The sequence below is a fragment of the Planococcus citri genome, chromosome 5 (assembly GCF_950023065.1).
Source record: "Planococcus citri chromosome 5, ihPlaCitr1.1, whole genome shotgun sequence".
Classification (NCBI taxonomy): Eukaryota; Metazoa; Arthropoda; class Insecta; order Hemiptera; family Pseudococcidae; genus Planococcus; species Planococcus citri.
Window position 1 is genome coordinate 1,172,142 of NC_088681.1, and position 19,322 is coordinate 1,191,463.

The following is a 19,322-nucleotide window of genomic DNA, read 5'->3' on the forward strand; positions in this document are numbered from 1 at the left end:
ATTATTGTACTTGTAAGACAATTAATGATTAATTATTGCGCAGTGCTGTAGTCAATCGACGTGATGCGGCGCGTGCGCACCGTCGACGTTGAGTAGGAGTCGAGTTGGTTTGTTCGACTTCGTGAGATTATTTTTAATGACAGTTTCATTTGAGCTTTGTGATTTTAATGTTCTACGCACCATAATTGTAGAAGCTTCGTCTAGTGAAGACGATGATTTAATGATTTTTTAAAATTGGTGTCGAAAGTCATTTTTCAATAGGAACGTTTCGGCTGACAAAATACCACTCGAGTGAGTGAAAATGACCAAAACTGTAAAAAATTTCAGTAAAATTGAGCGAAAATTTCGTAAAGTATCGTTTACAGGGTACCTAACAGTCCTGCATCTAGCTCGTGTGACCTACTACCCTTTTACCGACTTTGCCGTGAAACGGAAAAGTAAGGTATTGTATTTGTCATGATGGTTGAGGATTTGGGTGGGGGTGGGTTTTCTTGACGTTTTGGAGTGTGCTGATCACGATAAGACGTATGGCGCAAAACGAGATAAGTTTATATATATATTTATTTATATATTTATATATAGGTATATCAATTTATGTATAAATTTGTGTCACGCTGAACTCAAAAGCTCCGAACTTTAAGTCGAAACTGATGATGGCAAAATATTGCTTTGATACTGAACTAGAGAAATTTTTAATTTGGTCGAAATCGGTTCAGCCGTTTACGAGATATGAACGTTTAAGTGTGTTTCAACGTTATGGGATAAGCTGAAATTTGTGTAAACCCTTATATCTCGCAAACGGCTCACCCCCAACAAACAGATGGGGTGGTTAGGGTGTGTAGGTTGCAGATTGGTGCGCCGGAGGTCGGGTGTTCGAATCCCGCGCGAGTCAAGAAAAGAAAATTTTTGTTGATTTTTTTTTGTCAATTTTTTTGTTAATTTTATCCGTCCAAAATTTTTTTGCCATAAAAAATCAAAATTTTTCAAAAATTCCTAGTGTAATTTTTGTTTTAACAAAAAACATTAAGTAAATTTTTGGTAAATAGCCAGTAAATTTTGATATTTTTTTTTTTTGGTGAATTAATAGTAATTTTTAGCAGGTAAATAAAATGATTAGTTATTTTTGGTGAATTACTCATAATTAAAGTTGGTCGAAAATTTTGGTAAATTGCTTGAGTAATTTTTGTTTTGATAAATTAATGGCATAATTTTTATTGGTAAATTGGTATTCCAATTATTAAATTTTTGTAAATTGCTGGGGTTATTTTTGGTAAATTGGTAAAAAAAAACCTTTGGCAGTAAATTACTGGGGTAACTAAAAAAGTCGGTAAAAAGTCGGTAAAAATTCGGTAAAAAATTGGTAAATTAGTGGGGAAATGTCTGGTAAATTACTGAGGCGAATGTTAGTAAATTGATAGGGTAATTTTTGGTAAATTCATAAATGTTGATAAATTGGTAAATTTTGGTAAATTGGTAAATTTTGGTAAATTGGTAAATTATGGTAAATTGGTAAATTTTGGTAAATTGGTAAATTTTGGTAAATTGGTAAATTTTGGTAAATTGGTAAATTTTGGTAAATCGGTAAATTTAAGTAAATTGGTAAATTTTGGTACATTGGTAAATTTTGGTAAATAGGTGAATTTTGGTAAATTGGTAAATTTTGGTAAATCGGTAAATTTTGGTAAATTGGTAAATTTTGGTAAATTGGTAAATTTTGGTAAATAGGTAAATTTCGGTAAATAGGTGAATTTTGGTAAATTGGTAAATTTTAGTAAATCGGTAAATTTTGGTAAATTGGTAAATTTTGGTAAATTGGTAAATTTTGGTAATAATTTTGTTTTTTGTTAACAATTTTCCTGATATATTATTCCACTTGTAATATGACGGTTACGTCTTCATAAGTACGCTAATTTTTATTTGAAAATCAATTTCATAAAAGTGTAATATGATGACTACTTATGATTGACTATTTTATTTTGTCGATGTTTTCGTATTCATTAAATCGGTAAATTTGTGTACTTCCGCGCATTTTGATAAATTGGTAAATTTTTAAGTAATGTCTGGTAAATTACTGAGGTAAATGTTGGTAAATTACTGGGGTATATTTAGAGCAAAGTCGGTTGATCTTGCGAACTGCGCAAGATGTTTTTTTTGTGCTGTTTTTTATGCTTAAAGTTCGATAAATAAGTCCCACTTTTTGATAAAATTGTCAAAATGTCAAACTTTTTTGCCAAAGCCGAAAAGCCGTGTTTTTTTTTCCAAAAATGTTCAAAATAGTCTCGATTGATTTTTTTTTGCCACAAATTTTCAAGAAGTCTGGCTTTTAAAATCAGAGTTATAATTTCTCAGCCAAAGTAGTCCAAAAAAAGTCTCGCAGTCCAGCATATGGCATAAATGGAGTAATTGCACCCCCCTCCGATGTTCCGGGAAACTTTTTTCTTGAAGAGGACATCCTAAGGAACATTTTAAAACAAACTTGCCTAAAAAAAAGTTGGTCCTACTAACAAAATGGCGGCCATTTTGATTGACAGGTCAGCTGAAATCGCAGATTTTGCTTTCCAACATGGGACTCGCACGAATTTTTTTTTAAACTGGACAGAGCTACGAGTAGATCGAAAGAGCACGCAAAAATTCATCACCAGTGCGAAATTTCAAGTGCTTAAGTGTATTTTTCGACTTTTGGTCAATTTTTGAAAATCAAATTTAAGCCAAAAATGAGAAAAAAAATCAAAATGTTACCAAATTGACCTAGAAAGCTGAAATTTGCCATGTATCCTATTTTCGACCTGCCAAATTGATTGGAAACGTTTTCAAACTGCTTTGAGCAGTTCTGGAACCTCCAGCAAATTTTTGAAACTTGAAATTCCCACAAAATTTCATCGAATGCAGTTGGAAAGCCGAAATTCATTTTGTAAACTAATTTCAATACGCTATGAAGTGTCGGCTGTAGGTAGATTTCCAGTCGTTTTGGAGCCTCCGGCGACTTTTTGGAAATTACTGGAACCTCCAGCAGATTTTTCGATGATTGAAATTTCATAAAATTTTACCAATCAGAGCTGGAAATTCAAAATTCACCCCGTATTTCAATTTCAACACGTTACAAAGTCAACTGTAGGTAGATTTCAAGTCATTTTGGAGCCTCCAGCGACTTTTTTGAAATTTCTGAAGACTCCAGCAAATTTTTGAAACTCTAAATCTCTACAAAAAATTGCTAGAAAATTTAACAAAAATTGCATGATAAGTACAAAAAACATGTTGAAATTGCCCAATTTAAAAAGTGATGTTTCGAACATTTTTTTTTTGTTGTTAATTTTTTTCTATGAATCGAAAAGTGTGAAAATTTTAGTGAAATTGCCAAAAATTGAGCAAAATTTTACGCAAATTGCATTATTACAATGTCTTAACATCATTAGCAGGTTGTTGGATAGTACAGCTACCCATTATGCATCGGAAGGTGTAGAAAAAGTTGAAGAATTATGCCATGTACTCAGTGTAGACGTTCAGAAGGAACGTAGACGTACCTATACCTAGTATACTCGTATGTGTGTAATATGTAGCACGTAATGAAATATTACATACGATCTGTAATACTCTATAGCTATAGAGCTACCTACATAGGTAGATGTACGCTGTACAGGTATACGTAGCATAGCACGGCGCGAAATTACAGGCGCGTAATTCGGAGTACGATGACCTTTTATTAGCGTATATAATCGAGTATGAATAGCTGCAGCGATTGGTGATTGGTTAATGTACGACGAAGTGTACCGATTACCCATACCTAGACCTATACTCATGCGTGTACTCACACATATATGTATTATGTACTATGTACTCGTAGGTATACGTACTAGTATATCTAAGTAATAAAAAGTAAAAAATTTGTGTCGTTTTTTATGATTACAGAACGATTACATACAGCATCCTCTGTTGTACGAGCTCAGCCATAAGTATCGTCAGCAGTTGAACGAATATGTACCCGAGGCGGCTATAACCTTCAAGCTGGAAGAGCTCAAAGAGCACATACGTAAAGAAATGCGAAAAGAATTAAAAATCAAAGAAGGAGCTGAAAAACTACGAGATGTGTCGAAGGATAAGAAAACCTTGTCCGATGTCGCCTCCATTGTGAAAAAATCCAATTTGAAACTGAACGAAATGCAAGCCGATTTACAAGAATTAGAGTCGCAGATTATCCTTACCCAAGGACAAAGCACGCAGCCGTTGACTCCTAATTGTAATAATTCGCACGGTGATTTAACATGTAAGTACGAGTATATACGATTCACCAATTCGAATTTACCTACACCTATAGCTATACCTACGGTATACTTTATGTGTAGCGTATCGTAGGTGTGTAGGTGTAGCTTTAGTGTTGTATTTGTAATTTTGTATCCATTTGCGACTTGCGTGCCGAGTATTTTTTCACGTATATGGTGTGCGCTTCGAAGGTAAAGCTATTTACTTGTATATTGCTCCTTGCTCCATACTTCCATAGTCCCTACCTATCATGGTATGCAGACACGTAACGTGTTCGTGTGTAGCTATTCGATTTACTACCTTACGGTTAAATCGGTGAAAAATGCGAAAAATGTTCGTGAATGGGTTTTGTCGCCATTCATCTCCGAAAATATGTAACGATTTACTACTAAAACTGTGCAAAAAGGTAGTTCTTTCGCTGAAGTTTTGAACAAAATGCAGGTAGAGGGGTGGCTTCGATTTCCAGTACCTTATTGAAATCCAAAATTTCAACTTTGAAAATAATTCAAATATTCAGAATCGTTGAGGGGAGAGTCGTTGAAGTGAAAAAGGTGGGAAAATGGATCCAGACGAGTTATTTGGGATCAGAGAATGTCCATGCCCTTCGCTCGAATTTTCTCAAAAAATTGCCAAAACATCCCATTTTTTGAAAAAATTGTCAAAAAGTGCATTTTTTGTAAGAAATGGCCAAAAAATATCACTTTTTAGTAAAATTGAAAAAAAATTCACTTTTTGCAAAAATTTCTAAAAAGTACACTTTTTGCAAAAATTTCCAAAAAATTGTTGAAAGTTTCGCATTGTTTCGCTTTCTTGATAAAATTGTAAAAAATACCATTACTTTGCATAATTTTCAATAACTTTTTTTTGTCAACATAGTCTTGAAAGCCTAATTTTTTGAAAAAATTCCTGTCAAATTTCTTTTCAACATAGATACTTACATTATGTTTTCTGATATTTTACCAGACTTTTTTTTTTAAATTTAGTATTCTGAACAATAAGTTAACTTGAACACAAACATATCCACGATTTAAAACTATCCTTAGAGAGGAGACGTCACACCCATTTTTGTCAAAATATCCGAAAATGTAATTCTTATCTTTTGGAAGAAATCGCGAAAAGTTCTATTTTTTGCTAAAATTGCCAGGAATTCTTTTTTTTTGCCAAAATTTCAAAAAAAAAGTCCCACTGTTTTCTCGAAATAGTCGAAAAAGAGTTGTCAAAAAATGCTACTTTTCTGACAAAATCACCAAAAATCCAACTTTTTTTACAGAAATGGCCAGGAGGTTCCGATATTTGGCTAAAATAAATAGTTGAAAAATAGTATTTCTGTGGAAAAATTGCCAAAGGCTTCCGTTTTTTCTAAAATGAGGAGTCTCACTTTTTTTTTTTTTTTTTACAAATACGAGTATATTGCTATGAAGTGCCACCTTTTTCTCAGAATTATCAAAACATTCGCAACTCTCTGGAAAAATGGTTGAAAAACTTTTTGACTAATTTACCAAGGTGGTCCTCTTTTTTTGGCAAAATATTGTCGACAAGTCTCTTTTTTGCCATAAATGCCAAAGACCCACTTTGTTGAAAAAATTGCCGCGAGTCTCACTTTTTTTTGTCACAAATTTTTCCGAAGAGAATCTGTCCTTTTGACAAAATTACCAGAAAGTGTCATTTTTTGACGAATTTGCCAGAATGTCCCATTTTTTTGACAAAATTGCTCCAGAAGACCAATCCCGGCAAAATTGCCAACTAGTGTAACTGTTGTGGAAATTGTCAAAAAATATTCCCTTTTTTGACAAAAGCGTAAAAAAAATCACACATTTCAACAAAAAAAATGCCTAAAATTTCACTTTTTAGTTTTTGATAGTAGAGTTGTAATGTTTTATTAAAATTGCCAAAAAAGCTATTTTTTTAGCCGAAATTAGGTTCATTAAAAAACCTTGTTTTTGCCAAAATGTAAAAAATCCCATTTCCAATTTTTTTAAATCCAACTTCGGAATTTTCCAATAGGTAACATATTATTTCTCTCAGGAATTTTGAAATATTTTATATTTTTGCTAGTTTTTTTTAATCATAGAAAAATTGACCCTCTTCCATGTCCCACTTCTCATTCCAAATCGAAAAACACGAATACGAGTAAAATGTTCTATTTCAAAACCAGAACCTGCTTTTATATCTTGCTTCGGAGACATCTTGTATTCTTACCTCCCTCCCTCTTAACATTTTTCAACGAAGCTTCCTTTTATACACGAATTGAGTAATATACGCGTAATGTATTTTTTTCACGTAAATGAAAAGGAAAAACATTGAATTTTTTGTCACAAACTCGACAGAATTCGAAAATATATTTGTGTAATTGAAAGAACCCGATCAAAATACGAAATTCGTTCAAAACTCGAATTAAGTATGTAAAAAAAAAAAAAAAAAAAAAAAAAAAGTACGAACGTGAAAAACTTGGCGAGATAAGTAGAATCCGGGCACGTGTTGTGTTTTTTTACGCAAAATTCGAACTGGAGACTCGATGGTGACGTACTGAAAAAGTCGTAAATGTCGATAATGCGAGTATTTCCTTTTAATGTCGTATCTCACCTTTATTGAGAATTGAAAAAAAATGTAGGTATATTTGCATTTAATCATTTTTTATGAGCATTAGTATTCGGAATCGTGTGTCTTTATGCGTGTATACGAGGTGTACTTGACAATGGACAAATTTATGACAACTTAATAGGTTGTTTTTTAAAACTGGTCATTTACTCGATTGAACTCGTTTTTGTTGTTAAATTACATGTTAGTACATTTAATTCGCGTGTATTTTTATTTATTAATCGGTCGTCAAAATGAGCCCTTTACCGTTCGCAACACTCGTATACTCGTATAATCTTATTGAAATAAAATTTCTCGACTTGTACGAGTTTATCGCGTTTACTCGTAATATGGATTAGATTTTGTGTCCCTGATATTGTAGAGGAGATTATGTAATGTTTAATCGAGGCGATGATGAGGATGGTGAATTGGTGGTGACTGAAAAACCGCGTTTAAGCTCAAACAGTCTTATTGTATGCGTATTAAATCCGGATACGAATAATTGAAAACATATCGTAATTCGTACGTCGTCATTTCGTTCAATTATTCTCGTGTTCGCGAATGAAGAAGATGAAAGGAGAGAAATGCACGAATACGAATAATACGAGTACTCGTATTGCGAAACTACGACATTCGTCGCTTTTGAAAAAATCTACCACTTACGTCTTTGAAAATATGAACTTATTGTTGTACTCGTAGAATAGGGTTTCTCGAACGATGCGCGTCATTTTATTAATTTACATATCGCAATTGAAGGACTGAATGTAGTTTGAGACGTATCTGGTATGAACATTGTACGTCTCAATACATAATATCGTACCTCTACGAGTCTACCTATGCTCAAAGCAAAGTGAACTCGATCCTCGATGAATTTTTCAAAAAAGAAAAAGAGTAAAAAATAGAAAGCAATAATAATAATACGGAGTTTCCGCCCATTTCATATTCGTATATTGTTGTCTGTCGGTGTTATTTTATTTTCTTTCTTTTTTTAATGAAATGTGTAAGACACCGCACATGACCTTGTTTTACTGAACCGAGCATTACCGAAGCTTTATCCAAACAAAAGCGCTCGCTTCTCATGTACGAGTACAAGCCGCACATGCATACAGCGTACGACAAATATTATGCATACGATTAACTCGAAACTTGATTATACGGTGTGAGGAGGAACGTCTAAGTATAATGTCGAGATGATGTACATATTTTTGCCGAAACGTATTACTATGTGCATGTGCTCGTACTTGTACTTGTTCATTGTTTGTTGCTTCAACTACATACATACGAATATTTATTGTATTGCATAGCTGCATAACATCAAAGTATTATTTTTGATTATCCTTGGCCTCGCATCTCATCTCCTCCGACTTTGTGCTCTATCTGACAAGTTTTACGAAGCAGCTATCTCAACTAATGGGAAAACTTCTGAAATGACGAAAGCTAAATCGAGAGAGCGCGCAAAAATACATCTACAATCAACATTTTAGATGCTGAAGCGCATTTTTCGATTTCTGGTCAATTTTTGGAAATTTGTCCAAAAGTTGGGGAAATCAAAATTTTCCCAAATCAACTTGGAAAGCTGAAATTTGACATGTGTCCTATTTTTGACTAACTAATTCGATTGGAAAGGTTTCGAAACGTTTTGAGCAGTTCTGAAGCCTCCAGTAGATTTTCGAAAGTTGAAATTTCTGCAGATAAAGTTTACTTTATACTAAAAAGTAGTGACTCAAGTCAAAAAGGTCCGGCAGTAGCTGCTTATATACTTTGCTCTAATTTCTCAAAATTTTGCTCGTTTTCTCAAATTTTTGATTACTTTCTTACTATTTTTCAGTTGCTCAAGTTACTACAATAAAAATTCAAAATAATAGTGAATTTCACGTCTGAGCATGTGAAAATTAGTGTATAAACTAAATTTTAGCTTTTCAACTTCATAGGGTGAGATTTTGATGGAAATTTCAATTTTCAAAAATCTGCTGGAGGCTCCAGGTATATGCTGAATTTTAGCTGTCTAGATCAATTTTATAAGATTTTGTTTTTTTTTCTTCTCATTTTTGACCCAAATGCGATTTTCAAACTTCGGTTTCTGAAGTTTTGGCTGATGATGTATTTTCGTACACTCTTTCGATTTAGCTTTGTCTAGTTCAAAAATTTCTCCACCCCTTAGTCGGGGAGCCCACTTGAGGATAAATTGCACCCCCTCCCCCGATCGATCCTCCGGGACAACTTTTTTCTTAAAGGGGGAGTCCTAAGGAACATTTCTAGCCCTTGTACTCAAAAAAAAGTGGCCCTACTTACAAAATGGCGGCCATTTTGATTGACAGGTCAGCCAAAATCGCAGATTTTGCGTTCCAACTTCAGCCTGTACAAAGGTAGATCGAAAGAACAAGCAAACATTTATCACCTGTCAAAATTTGAAGTGCTAAAGTGCGTTTTTCGATTTTTGGTGAATTTTTGAAAATCAAATTCAGGCCAAAAATGAAGAAAAAATCAAAATTTTACCAAATTGACCAAGAAAGCTGAAATTTGGGATATACCTTATTTTCGACATGCCAAATCGATTGGAAACTGTTTCAGCCCGTTTTGAGCACAGTTCTGGAGCCTCCAGCAGATTTTTGAAACTCGAAATTCCCTTAAAATTTCACCAAAATGGAGTTGAAAAGCTGAAATTTATTCTGCAAACTAATTTCAATACGCTACGAAGTCAGCTGCAGGGGGATTTCAAGTCGTTTTGGAGCACCCAGCGATTTTTTGAAAATTACTGGAGCCTCCAGCAGATTTTTGAAACTTTGAATTTCCTAAAAATTTCATCAAACGGAAATGGAAAGTCAAAATTCATTCTGAAAAGTAATTTTAATACGCTACACGAAGTCGTCTGCTGGTGGATTTCAAGTCGTTTGGGCGCCTCCAGGTACTTTTTGAGAGGTCGTATGGTGTTTTTTGGAAAATTGAAATTTCCCAGAAGTAGCTGGACTGCTGGAAGCTTCAAAACCATTTAAAACCGTTTTAAACCACCACGTAGTCTACTTCATATCGTTTTGAAATTAGTTTGCGAAGTAAATTTCAGCTTGCCAACTCCATTTGGTAAAATATTGCGGGAATTTCAAGTTTCAAAAATCTACTGGAGGCTCCAAAATGATTTGAACCCACCTGAAGTCGTCTTCAGAGGGTGTTAGAATTGAAGTGTAGAATAAATTTCAGCTTTCCATCTCCATTTTTATAAAATTTTGTGAAAATTTAAAGTTTCAAAAATCTACTGGAGGCTCCAGTAATTTTCAAAAAATCGCTGGATGCTCCAAAACGACTTGAAATCCTCCTGCAGTTGACTTCGTAGCGTATTGAAATTAGTTTGAAGAATAAATTTCAGCTTTCCAACTCCATCTTGGTGAAATTTTGTGGGAATTACGAATTTCAAAAATCTACTGGAGGCTCCAGAACTGCTCAAAACGGTTTGAAACAGTTTCCAATCGATTTGACATGTCGAAAATAGGGTATATCCCAAATTTCAGCTTTCTTGGTCAATTTGGTAAAATTTTGATTTTTCCCTCATTTTTGGTCTAAATTGGATTTTCAAAAATTCACCAAAAATCGAAAAACGCACTTTAGCACTTGAAATTTTGACAGGTGATAAATTTTTGCTTGTTCTTTCGATCTACCTTTGTACAGGTTGTGCAAGTCCTATGTTGGAACGCAAAATCTGCGATTTAGGCTGACCTGTCAATCAAAATGGCCGCCATTTTGTAAGTAGAGCCACTTTTTTTCTGAGTACAAGGACTGGAAATGTTCCATAGGACTCCCCCTTTAAGAAAAAAGTTGTCCCGGAGAATCGACGAGGGGGGGTGCAATTTATCCTTAAGCGGGCTCCCCGACTACCTTGTTAGTGGTCTAGCAGCTGTATTCGAGGAAAGTTTCACGATTTTCTCGTGCGATTTTGAAAACTTGCGGGTGCGCCGCTGGCTATGTTGGGGCTGTTGAAATCTAGGACTGAAATATATGGAAAAAAAAACATCTCTTCGCTCTCATTTCCTGCTTCATGCGCGTTCATCAATCGCTTTCGTGCTGATACTCACATGAACCCTAGATGATTGACCAAAAACTAATACCTATAATTTTAACCTTAGTCACTTCCATCGCAATTCTCACTTCGATATTTCTGTTGGTCATGGAAATAATACATAAGCAAAGCGAAACGAGTGAAATTCGCAACGTGCATAAATACGCACGTATGTGCGGCGTTTTCGGTTTTACCTCCGAGGATGAAAAAATATGACCATTGGACATCGCCGCTTCCGTGCGCTAAATCATCTGGAATATAGCGCGAATAACGAGAGAATTCGGTTGAAAAAAACTGGTCGGTGGCATGGCGGAGATGATCACTGACGATGACGAGTGTTTGTCAACGAAATGACTCGAACGTGGTGTATCTCATCTCACACGAGATACTCGTAATTTTGACCCATTTTTTTTTCAGCTTGTTTTTTCGTTTCGCTTTCAACTCAATAATACTCGTACGTAGACGTATCGTATACTATACGACGACATCAAATAAGGATAAATACCATGCACCGACGACGTTATTAAATGCACTTTAATCAATACCGCGTGCACGCGTACTAAACGACCACCATAATAATAGAGTATATAGGTATACCAAGCGCGGGTCGAATATCTCTTCTTAGACCTATCTACCTACCTAGATGGAAAAATGGTCGTTCTCTCTTATTACCATCGTGTCTCTGTGCCTTTACATGTACATTGTACTCGTGAACATTGAACATAGACACATATAGGTACAGGTAGACGTACGAGTACATCCAGCTAATGAAAATGGAAAGAAATACCATCTCCTAAATGAGAAAGAATAAAAATACTCGTAATGGAATTATTGCGAGAAATCTAGCTGCTGTATCGAGTGGTTATTTAAATGGTGAAAAAAAAATGGGTCTAGTTTCTATACTCGTATGTTAAACGTGGGTATGGGTATGAGTACAAGCTGCGAATGTTGTAGCTTACGTACTACAATTCAGATACACCGATGTAGCGTTTTAATTGGTCTCATCTCGCCCAAGTTTACCCGACTACATGAAAGTTGAACAATGTACGAGTACGTTGTACGCGCAATTTCCAATAATTTCCATCAATTAACCGCAATCCGATGATATTGAAACCGGGCTCGCGGCCCATAAATCGCTGTTATTATACTTTTACATTCGCGGTCTATATTGATGGAAATGCAACAGTCGACTGCTATAACATCTTTGATGGATTTTCTGATTATCGACGTCTGCGCTATGAAACACAATATTCGTCGCATTTTTGCGGGCAAAAGCTGTATTGTAGGCAGGTGAAGGTTTATGAATCGGTGTGTTCAACTCTGACTCCAAGTTTTATGTTCCTTATGCAGATACATAGAAAAAAGACTTGAAACCAAAGTACGTACATACCTATTAGCTTGTAGTGGATCGCAAGAGAGAAATGTTCGTGAAGATTTTGACCAAATTCATTGGAGACCTTCAGTTAGAGTTGAAAGTAACTCAGCTGAAATTTTAGCTTCGGAAGTCCGGTCTGAAGGAGAGAGAGAGGTCATCGAGAGGGTAGAATTTTTGAAAAAAATTATGATTTTTTTGGGCCTTTGCCATCAAAATCCTACGCCCTACAAAAAGAGTTTTTTGAGCAGTGAAATAAAATTGAAAGAAAAAAATCAAAAAAATCAACACCCTCTCCCTCTCCATGAAAATTGAAATAATTGAAAAAATCGTTTCGGTGCACTTACAGGGTTTTACTGAGCATTTGGTTTTTTTTTTTCAAACACCTTGGACGCACTAGGCGCCGAGGGTTTGTATTTATTTAAAAGAAAAAACAATCTTAATTTTAGGGTTACTAATATTAGCTATTCTATAATACAAACTATACCTTCACCCCAAAATTAAGATGAGGGACGGGAAGGGGATGGGGGGGAGAGTGAGACGGATTGTCCACCCTGACCCAAACCCCTAGGCGGTTGCCTAAGGCTCGATCTCTGCCAAGTTCCAGGAGTCGTTACTCACGCGTACCTGTCTGACAGCAGACCGGGCCCCTGACCCATCTCTGGGGGAAGTTTGAAGGGGGAGTGATTTCGCCTAGGGGTGGTCCCAACAAGTTAAGGGCGCATAGTTAAAAGACCGAGAGTACATTGGGATATTTGTGGGGCGGTCAGTGCACTTGCTACTTGCTTCTCACAGACCGCCCACGATGAAGATTGTTACGTTTTTCTACACTAAAGCTAGGCTATTATATACAGTATTAAATATCTTGATCCAGGTTGCATCTTGGAAAACTTTGACGTCTGGATGTTTTCTGGCTTCTTTTTCTTCTATTTCATTTGGATATGATATAATATTGGGGGATAAAAAATAAAAGAAATATAAAAAATATAAAAAGAAATAACAAAATATTTACAAAAAAGGGAATTATTTACGTTAATAGATTTAAGGGTCATACTTAAACAAACTAGCTTAAACCTGAAACTCTAATTACAATTTTACATGTAAAAATATGAGGTGGAGGGTGTCTATTTATAATTCTTCGGCACCAACCACCTTTTACAAACTAGGATAATAATAAAAAATTTATATACATCTTAAAATATAGACAAAATCTGGATTCGGGTCGCTATTTGGGTAACTATCTGGTACTGGCTACACTATCTTCTTGATTGACTGCAGACTGGGACTGTAATCGGAGAGTTCTTGAAGAACTCAATTAACGTGTGTCTTACAAGTCTCCAGTCTATTTCGTCCAGTCCGCAACCCAACCTGGGTATAGCCAGCAACTCTATTTGCAGTTCCGAGCATTTTTGGACAAGGTTTTTCAATGTTACAAGGAAGTCCCTCTTTGTAGGTTTATCGTTGTACTTCTCTCTTGTTACCATATATATGTAGCACAAAATTTGTTGTTTTACAGCCATTGAGCTTACCTTCCTTTCTGGTTTCCACTACCTCCCATACCAAAGCCCCCCGCTTCCTCAGGGTGTCCTTATCACCAAATTTCCTTTGCCACACCCTGAGTCATCTGGAAGTTGGCACTGACACAATGTGCCAGCGCATATTTCGGAAAGCAGATAAGCAGATCCTCCTCTATTTCCTCCAGCATAAAGACGCCGTTGGAAGTTGTCACCAACTCCCCCCAGCTTCCCTTCCGGAGTTTTTCATTAAGTTCCTTTTCCTTTCTGTCTAGTATGGCTTTGACTTGAGCTGGAGTTGATGGGGCAGCTTCCAGGTACTCCTTGTATGGGAGTAGGATGGCCACCGCCACCGGCCTAGCTGGTCTAAAGAATCTTTCTTTTACTGTCCTAAGAACTAAGTACTGCATCGGCTCGTATAACTTGTGTTGGTAAAAAAGTAGTGTAAAGGGATGTCCCAACTCCCCACTAATGAAAAGCTGTTCCAGGGCCCTATCTACAATCCTACTACCCTCGTTTTGGTGTTCAATATCGTCGAAATATTTCCCTAATATTGACTGGGGGCTAATAGGATTGTCTCTTCTGGTAGGTCTTTTAGCTTGGTCATAAGTGTTCTGGACAGTTGTAACCCTCTAGTAGATGTCCTCCAGCGTTGCGTTGTCTTGGTGCGGTCCTTGAGGCATATATATTTTTCCGGCAACCTGCTCCCCCCGGGGGGAACACCCTTCCTCCAACGGATTACTGAGCATTTGGTTAATTTAGGGTAGGTAAGGTACCTAAAATTGTGTGTCGAAAACGTTTTCTTCTAAAATATTTTACATTAATCAACGACGAAACTTCTCAATCTAAAAATGTCAGTCTTGAAACTGGGAAAAAAATTGGAATTCGGTGGTGTTAATTTTTTGGTCATTATTACTCGCTATTTTCAAAAAATTGAGAAAAATAGCCAAAAACTTTTCAATTTTTTCGATTTTTTTCTAAATCAAAAATTGCACAAAAGTTTTTTTTTTCAATAATTGCATAAAAGTTTTTGTTTTTTCAAAAAATTGATTTTCAACTTTCGTAAACTAGGTTTACTACGTAATGTTCATGATCATAATTATAACCAAGAGGAAATCCATCTAAAAAAATCTACTCGATGTTTACATTTTTGAACACGAGTTGAACATTCAAAGAAAAGGCAGATATAACAAACAGAACAGATGTACGAGAACACACATGATGCATTGAGCTGGCTTTTACTTACTGGGTTAGTAGGGGAAACTTTTAATAAAAAACGAATTTCGAGAATTTGCGATCGTTTCGCAGCGAAACGTAGCCTATTTATGGTCTAGTGTGCCAGTGAAGGGAAAATAATAAATAATAAAAAAGGAACTTATCAATACACAGTAGGCAATATGCGAGCAGAACAGACGGGCAATCGGCATTACGTACTCGTACATTTGGATCAGTTCCCATGTTTTAATTTACGTCGCTGGTATGAAAATTTAGACGGTTTAGATAACAGGCGGAACCGCACCTCGGCCAGATGTGAGAAGAGAGCAGCATCGTGGAAAGAAAAAAATAATAACAAATATCAATTTATGACTCCGATATACTAAATACGAGTAATAACTATAAATACGGAATACGGACGGGTAGGTCTTGGTTGATTAAACAACCAGGAACGAACGACTATAGTTACACGAATACCTGCGTACCTAGACCTACCTACTTGAGCAAATATCGATAGACGATAAAGAGTTGATATAGCTGGGAGCCGTCAGTAATACGAGTAATGAGGTAACCAGGTATCGATTAAAGATGAGAATTTCTTATCACCATAACAGGGTACTCGTAGTTCATCTTCGTACTACGAAAAGTAGGTAGGTAAAAAGAAATAGGTATACTGCAACGAACGTGGGCCCGAGCACGTTCACGTATTTTGGAGAACTACAAATACGTGTCGAGGTGTCGACTCTACAATGTAACTTGGCCAAATGGCCACAGACTTTTATGAGAGCATCTCGATGACCGATGAGGCGAAGAAGAAAGCACCGCGCAAGGTGTCGAGCTGAGGGCGCGTGCTGTCGCTGATACTGGAACCTGGACCCTGCCGGCGGCGTTCTGTTCGTCCGCGTCCGCGTCCGCGTCCGGTCCTCGTCCATCTGATACGGTAATATTTAAGGCAAATCGCGAACCGGCCCTGCCATCGCCAATCGTGACCAGAATCGCAGGCGATCGTCTATAAATACGGCGGCGTGGCGCGTGTTTGTAAATACTATACGACTAGCGCGTGTATGAGCTCAATTAAACGATCGCGATCGCCGAACCACTGCACCGTGTGTGTCCGCCGTCTGCGCAATGTGTACCATCGTTTCTTGCACCTTACGTTAGTACAGCTACACATTACAGCTTAAAGCGTGGTGTTTTTCACCAGATGCCAGATGGCCCAACTCTCGCAAATGTAACTCTTACTCGAAATCTTTTTTCACCTTCATTTTTCTTCACACGATGAACTCGATGAAAACACAGCTACGGTTAACTAACTACACAATTAAAGGAACCTCGACGGCTGGCTGTTAGACGAATGTTATCAATTCGAACGCGTAATCAAATCAAACTTCACCCAATTCGAGAGTTTATATAGCTGGAAAATGCGAAAATTTACTAAAGGTTTCAGATTCCAAAACCATTCCAAACCATCGCCAATCAACTAGAAAAATCGAAAATCGGACACTTACGAACCCAATTCGAGCCTCTCCCGTCAAATTTGATTAAATTTTGATTTTTTATTTCGTGTGATGAAAAGTGGACCCAATTTGAATTCCTAATTAAATCAAATTCAAAATAGAACGAAATGCCTTTTATTTTGGAAAATTTCAAGTAAAGTAATATCATTTTTGAGTCAATTTTTCTACTCTTCAACTTTGGTCGAAGAAAAGGCAAAAACTTTTGAAAATTTATAATTTGAGATGTAAAAATCCATCGTTTTTGGTAATTCTGTGATTTTCTCTGCTCATTCAATTAACTTTTTCCAACTCGTCCAATTTTTCTCAAATGAAAATTTACAACTTTTCACTTAAATTTTTCTTTTTTGGGGGGGGGGGGAGAGGTCAGTCCCCCTTTCGTTCGGAACGCCTTCTGAGTTTTTTAATTTTTTGATTGTCTTTTATTGACTTTTTTTCATGTTATAAAAGTTTCTAAACCCCCCCTTTTCCTTTCAATTTTTGTGTATGAATATCAGTGAAAATATTTGCAAAGCTGAACATTTTTATTAGTTTTGGCTACCTTTTTTTTTTTTGAAAGTATAGTCGAGATGCCTGAAAAAGCTCGAAAAGTTCAAATTATAATTGCAGAAAAAAATCAGCGGAAACCTCAACTTTTCATTTTAAATTAAAAGCTAACAAGAGAATCTCTTGAGGTGTCCGCCTCCGATTTGAACGGGACCGCGATTTTTGGAAAGAGCATGTTCTAAAACCCCCAAATCCAAATTTTCAGCTGCCCAAGTTCATTTTTCGATTTTTGGCGAATTTTTGAAAATCCAAAATTGACTATTTTGGTGATTAATGCTTTTTTTAAAAAAAAAGTACGTACTTGATCAGTAAAAATGTTCAAAATAAGTCCTAAAACTGATATTAACCCCCCAAATCCGAATTTCGCCATTTCCAGCCATTCTGGAGCCTCCAGCGCTATTTTTCAATTTCTCCAGAATTTTGAATTTGTTCCAGAAGGCGTGAATATGAAGTTGGGCAGCTAAAAATTGAGTTGTGTGTTATACTCGATCTGTTTATCAAGTTTATTCACATTTGAGCCAATTCTGGAGGGGACACCTCAAGAGTGGTTTTTTGACCATGCTTTTTTCATTATAAAAAATCCAAAAAAAAATCAAAATTTTACCGTTTGCGAGGAAATTTTCGAAATTTGCGCGAATCGCTGTATTTCGAACACAACAAACCCCCTGAGGCCCAGTTCCGCCATTTCCAGCGATTCTGGAGTTGGGCAGCTAAACATCGAGTTGTGTGTCATGCTCGAACTGTTTGATGAATTTATTCACATTTGAACAGATTCTGGAGGGGACAACTCAAGAGTGGTTTTTTGACCAGCTTTTTTTCAAAATAAAAATATCCAAAAATCAAAAATTTCTCGTTTGTGAGAAAATTTTTTGAAATTTGCGCGAATCGCTGTATTTCGTCATTAATTAACCAGACGAGAGCGAATTTCACCATTTCCAGCTTTTCTTGGGCCGCCTTTAATTTTTGGATATTTTTATTATGAAAAAAGCTGGTCAAAAAACCACTCTTTAGATGTCCCCTCCGGAATCGGCTCAAATGTGAATAAACTTAATAAACAGATCGAGTATAACACACAAATCAATTTTTAGCTACCCAACTTCATATTCACGCCTTCTGGAGCAAATTCAAAATTCTGGAGAAATTGAAAAATAGCGCTGGAGGCTCCAGAATGGCTGGAAATGACGAAATTTGAATTTGGGGGATAATATCAGTTTTGGGACTTATTTTGAAAATTTTTACTGATCAAGTACGTACTTTTTTTTTAAAAAAAGCATTAATCACCAAAATAGTCAATTTTGGATTTTCAAAAATTCGCTAAAAATCGAAAAATCAACTTGGGCAGCTGAATATTTGGATTTGGGGGTTTTAGAACATGATCTTTCCAAAAATCGCGGTCCCGTTCAAATTGGAGGCGGACACCTCAAGAGGTTCCCTTGTAAGAATGGAACTCGATAGAAACTTGCGCAATTTTGTCAAAAAGTAGGACTTTTTGGCAATTATTGTCAACAAAATTGAACTATTTTGCAACTCTTCTATTGATAAAAGGGTACTTTTGTAATTTCGGCCAAAAAAAAGTAAGAATTTTGGCAATATTTGGGAGAAAAGCGACACGTGAGGACAATTTCTGGAAAAGAGTGAGACTTTCACGATTTTTTGGTATAGAAAAAAATCACAATTTTGAGCAATTTTTGGCACAAAAGAACACTTTTTGGTAATTTAGGAAAAAAACAGCACAGCGTGACTAGAGTAGAGGGAGAGAAAGAGAATCGACATCGCATGACATAATCGAAAGCAATCTGAAAACATTGAAAAACTACAAAGTGTACAGCACACATGTACGAATTACGTATGTACATAGTACATACATAATATTGGCATTTATTTACGAAACACGTGCGCCAAGATGCGATTCAAGTTAAATACAGTAGGTACACCTACACCTCCCGTCCACCATACGCTCCATTAAAACAAATACGCGAGTTTTTGGCATTGAGAAAAAACGAAACTGAAAAATATACCGCAGGTCTTTCGTTGTTCGTATTAATTGTTAGTGTAGCTCTCGTTCTAGCTAATATACAGCTATAGATTCGATAATTTTACACGATGCTTCTGCGATTTGCACTCTGCAGTATATCGAGCGTCTATTGCACTGCGACTTGAAACAAACACGAGGAAACCTGTAATGAGTCACGAGTAAGCAATTTGAATAATTCGAATTTTCCTCTACACGTCGCTGTCGCTACCAGCCATCGTTTTGTCACCAACATCGTCGCTGTGAA

General features: G+C 36.2%; 1 protein-coding gene across 6 annotated transcripts in view; it reads left to right on the forward strand.

The window, feature by feature from the left end:
• Pkn (serine/threonine-protein kinase N) overlaps positions 1-19,322 on the forward strand; it is a 137,160-nt gene that overhangs the window by 70,369 nt on the left and 47,469 nt on the right. For all 6 annotated transcript variants that reach the window (XM_065367965.1, XM_065367968.1, XM_065367970.1 and 3 more), the window contains one exon: positions 3,907-4,261. In XM_065367965.1, coding sequence (XP_065224037.1) covers positions 3,907-4,261 — 355 coding nt within the window. The remainder of the gene's footprint in view (positions 1-3,906; positions 4,262-19,322) is intronic.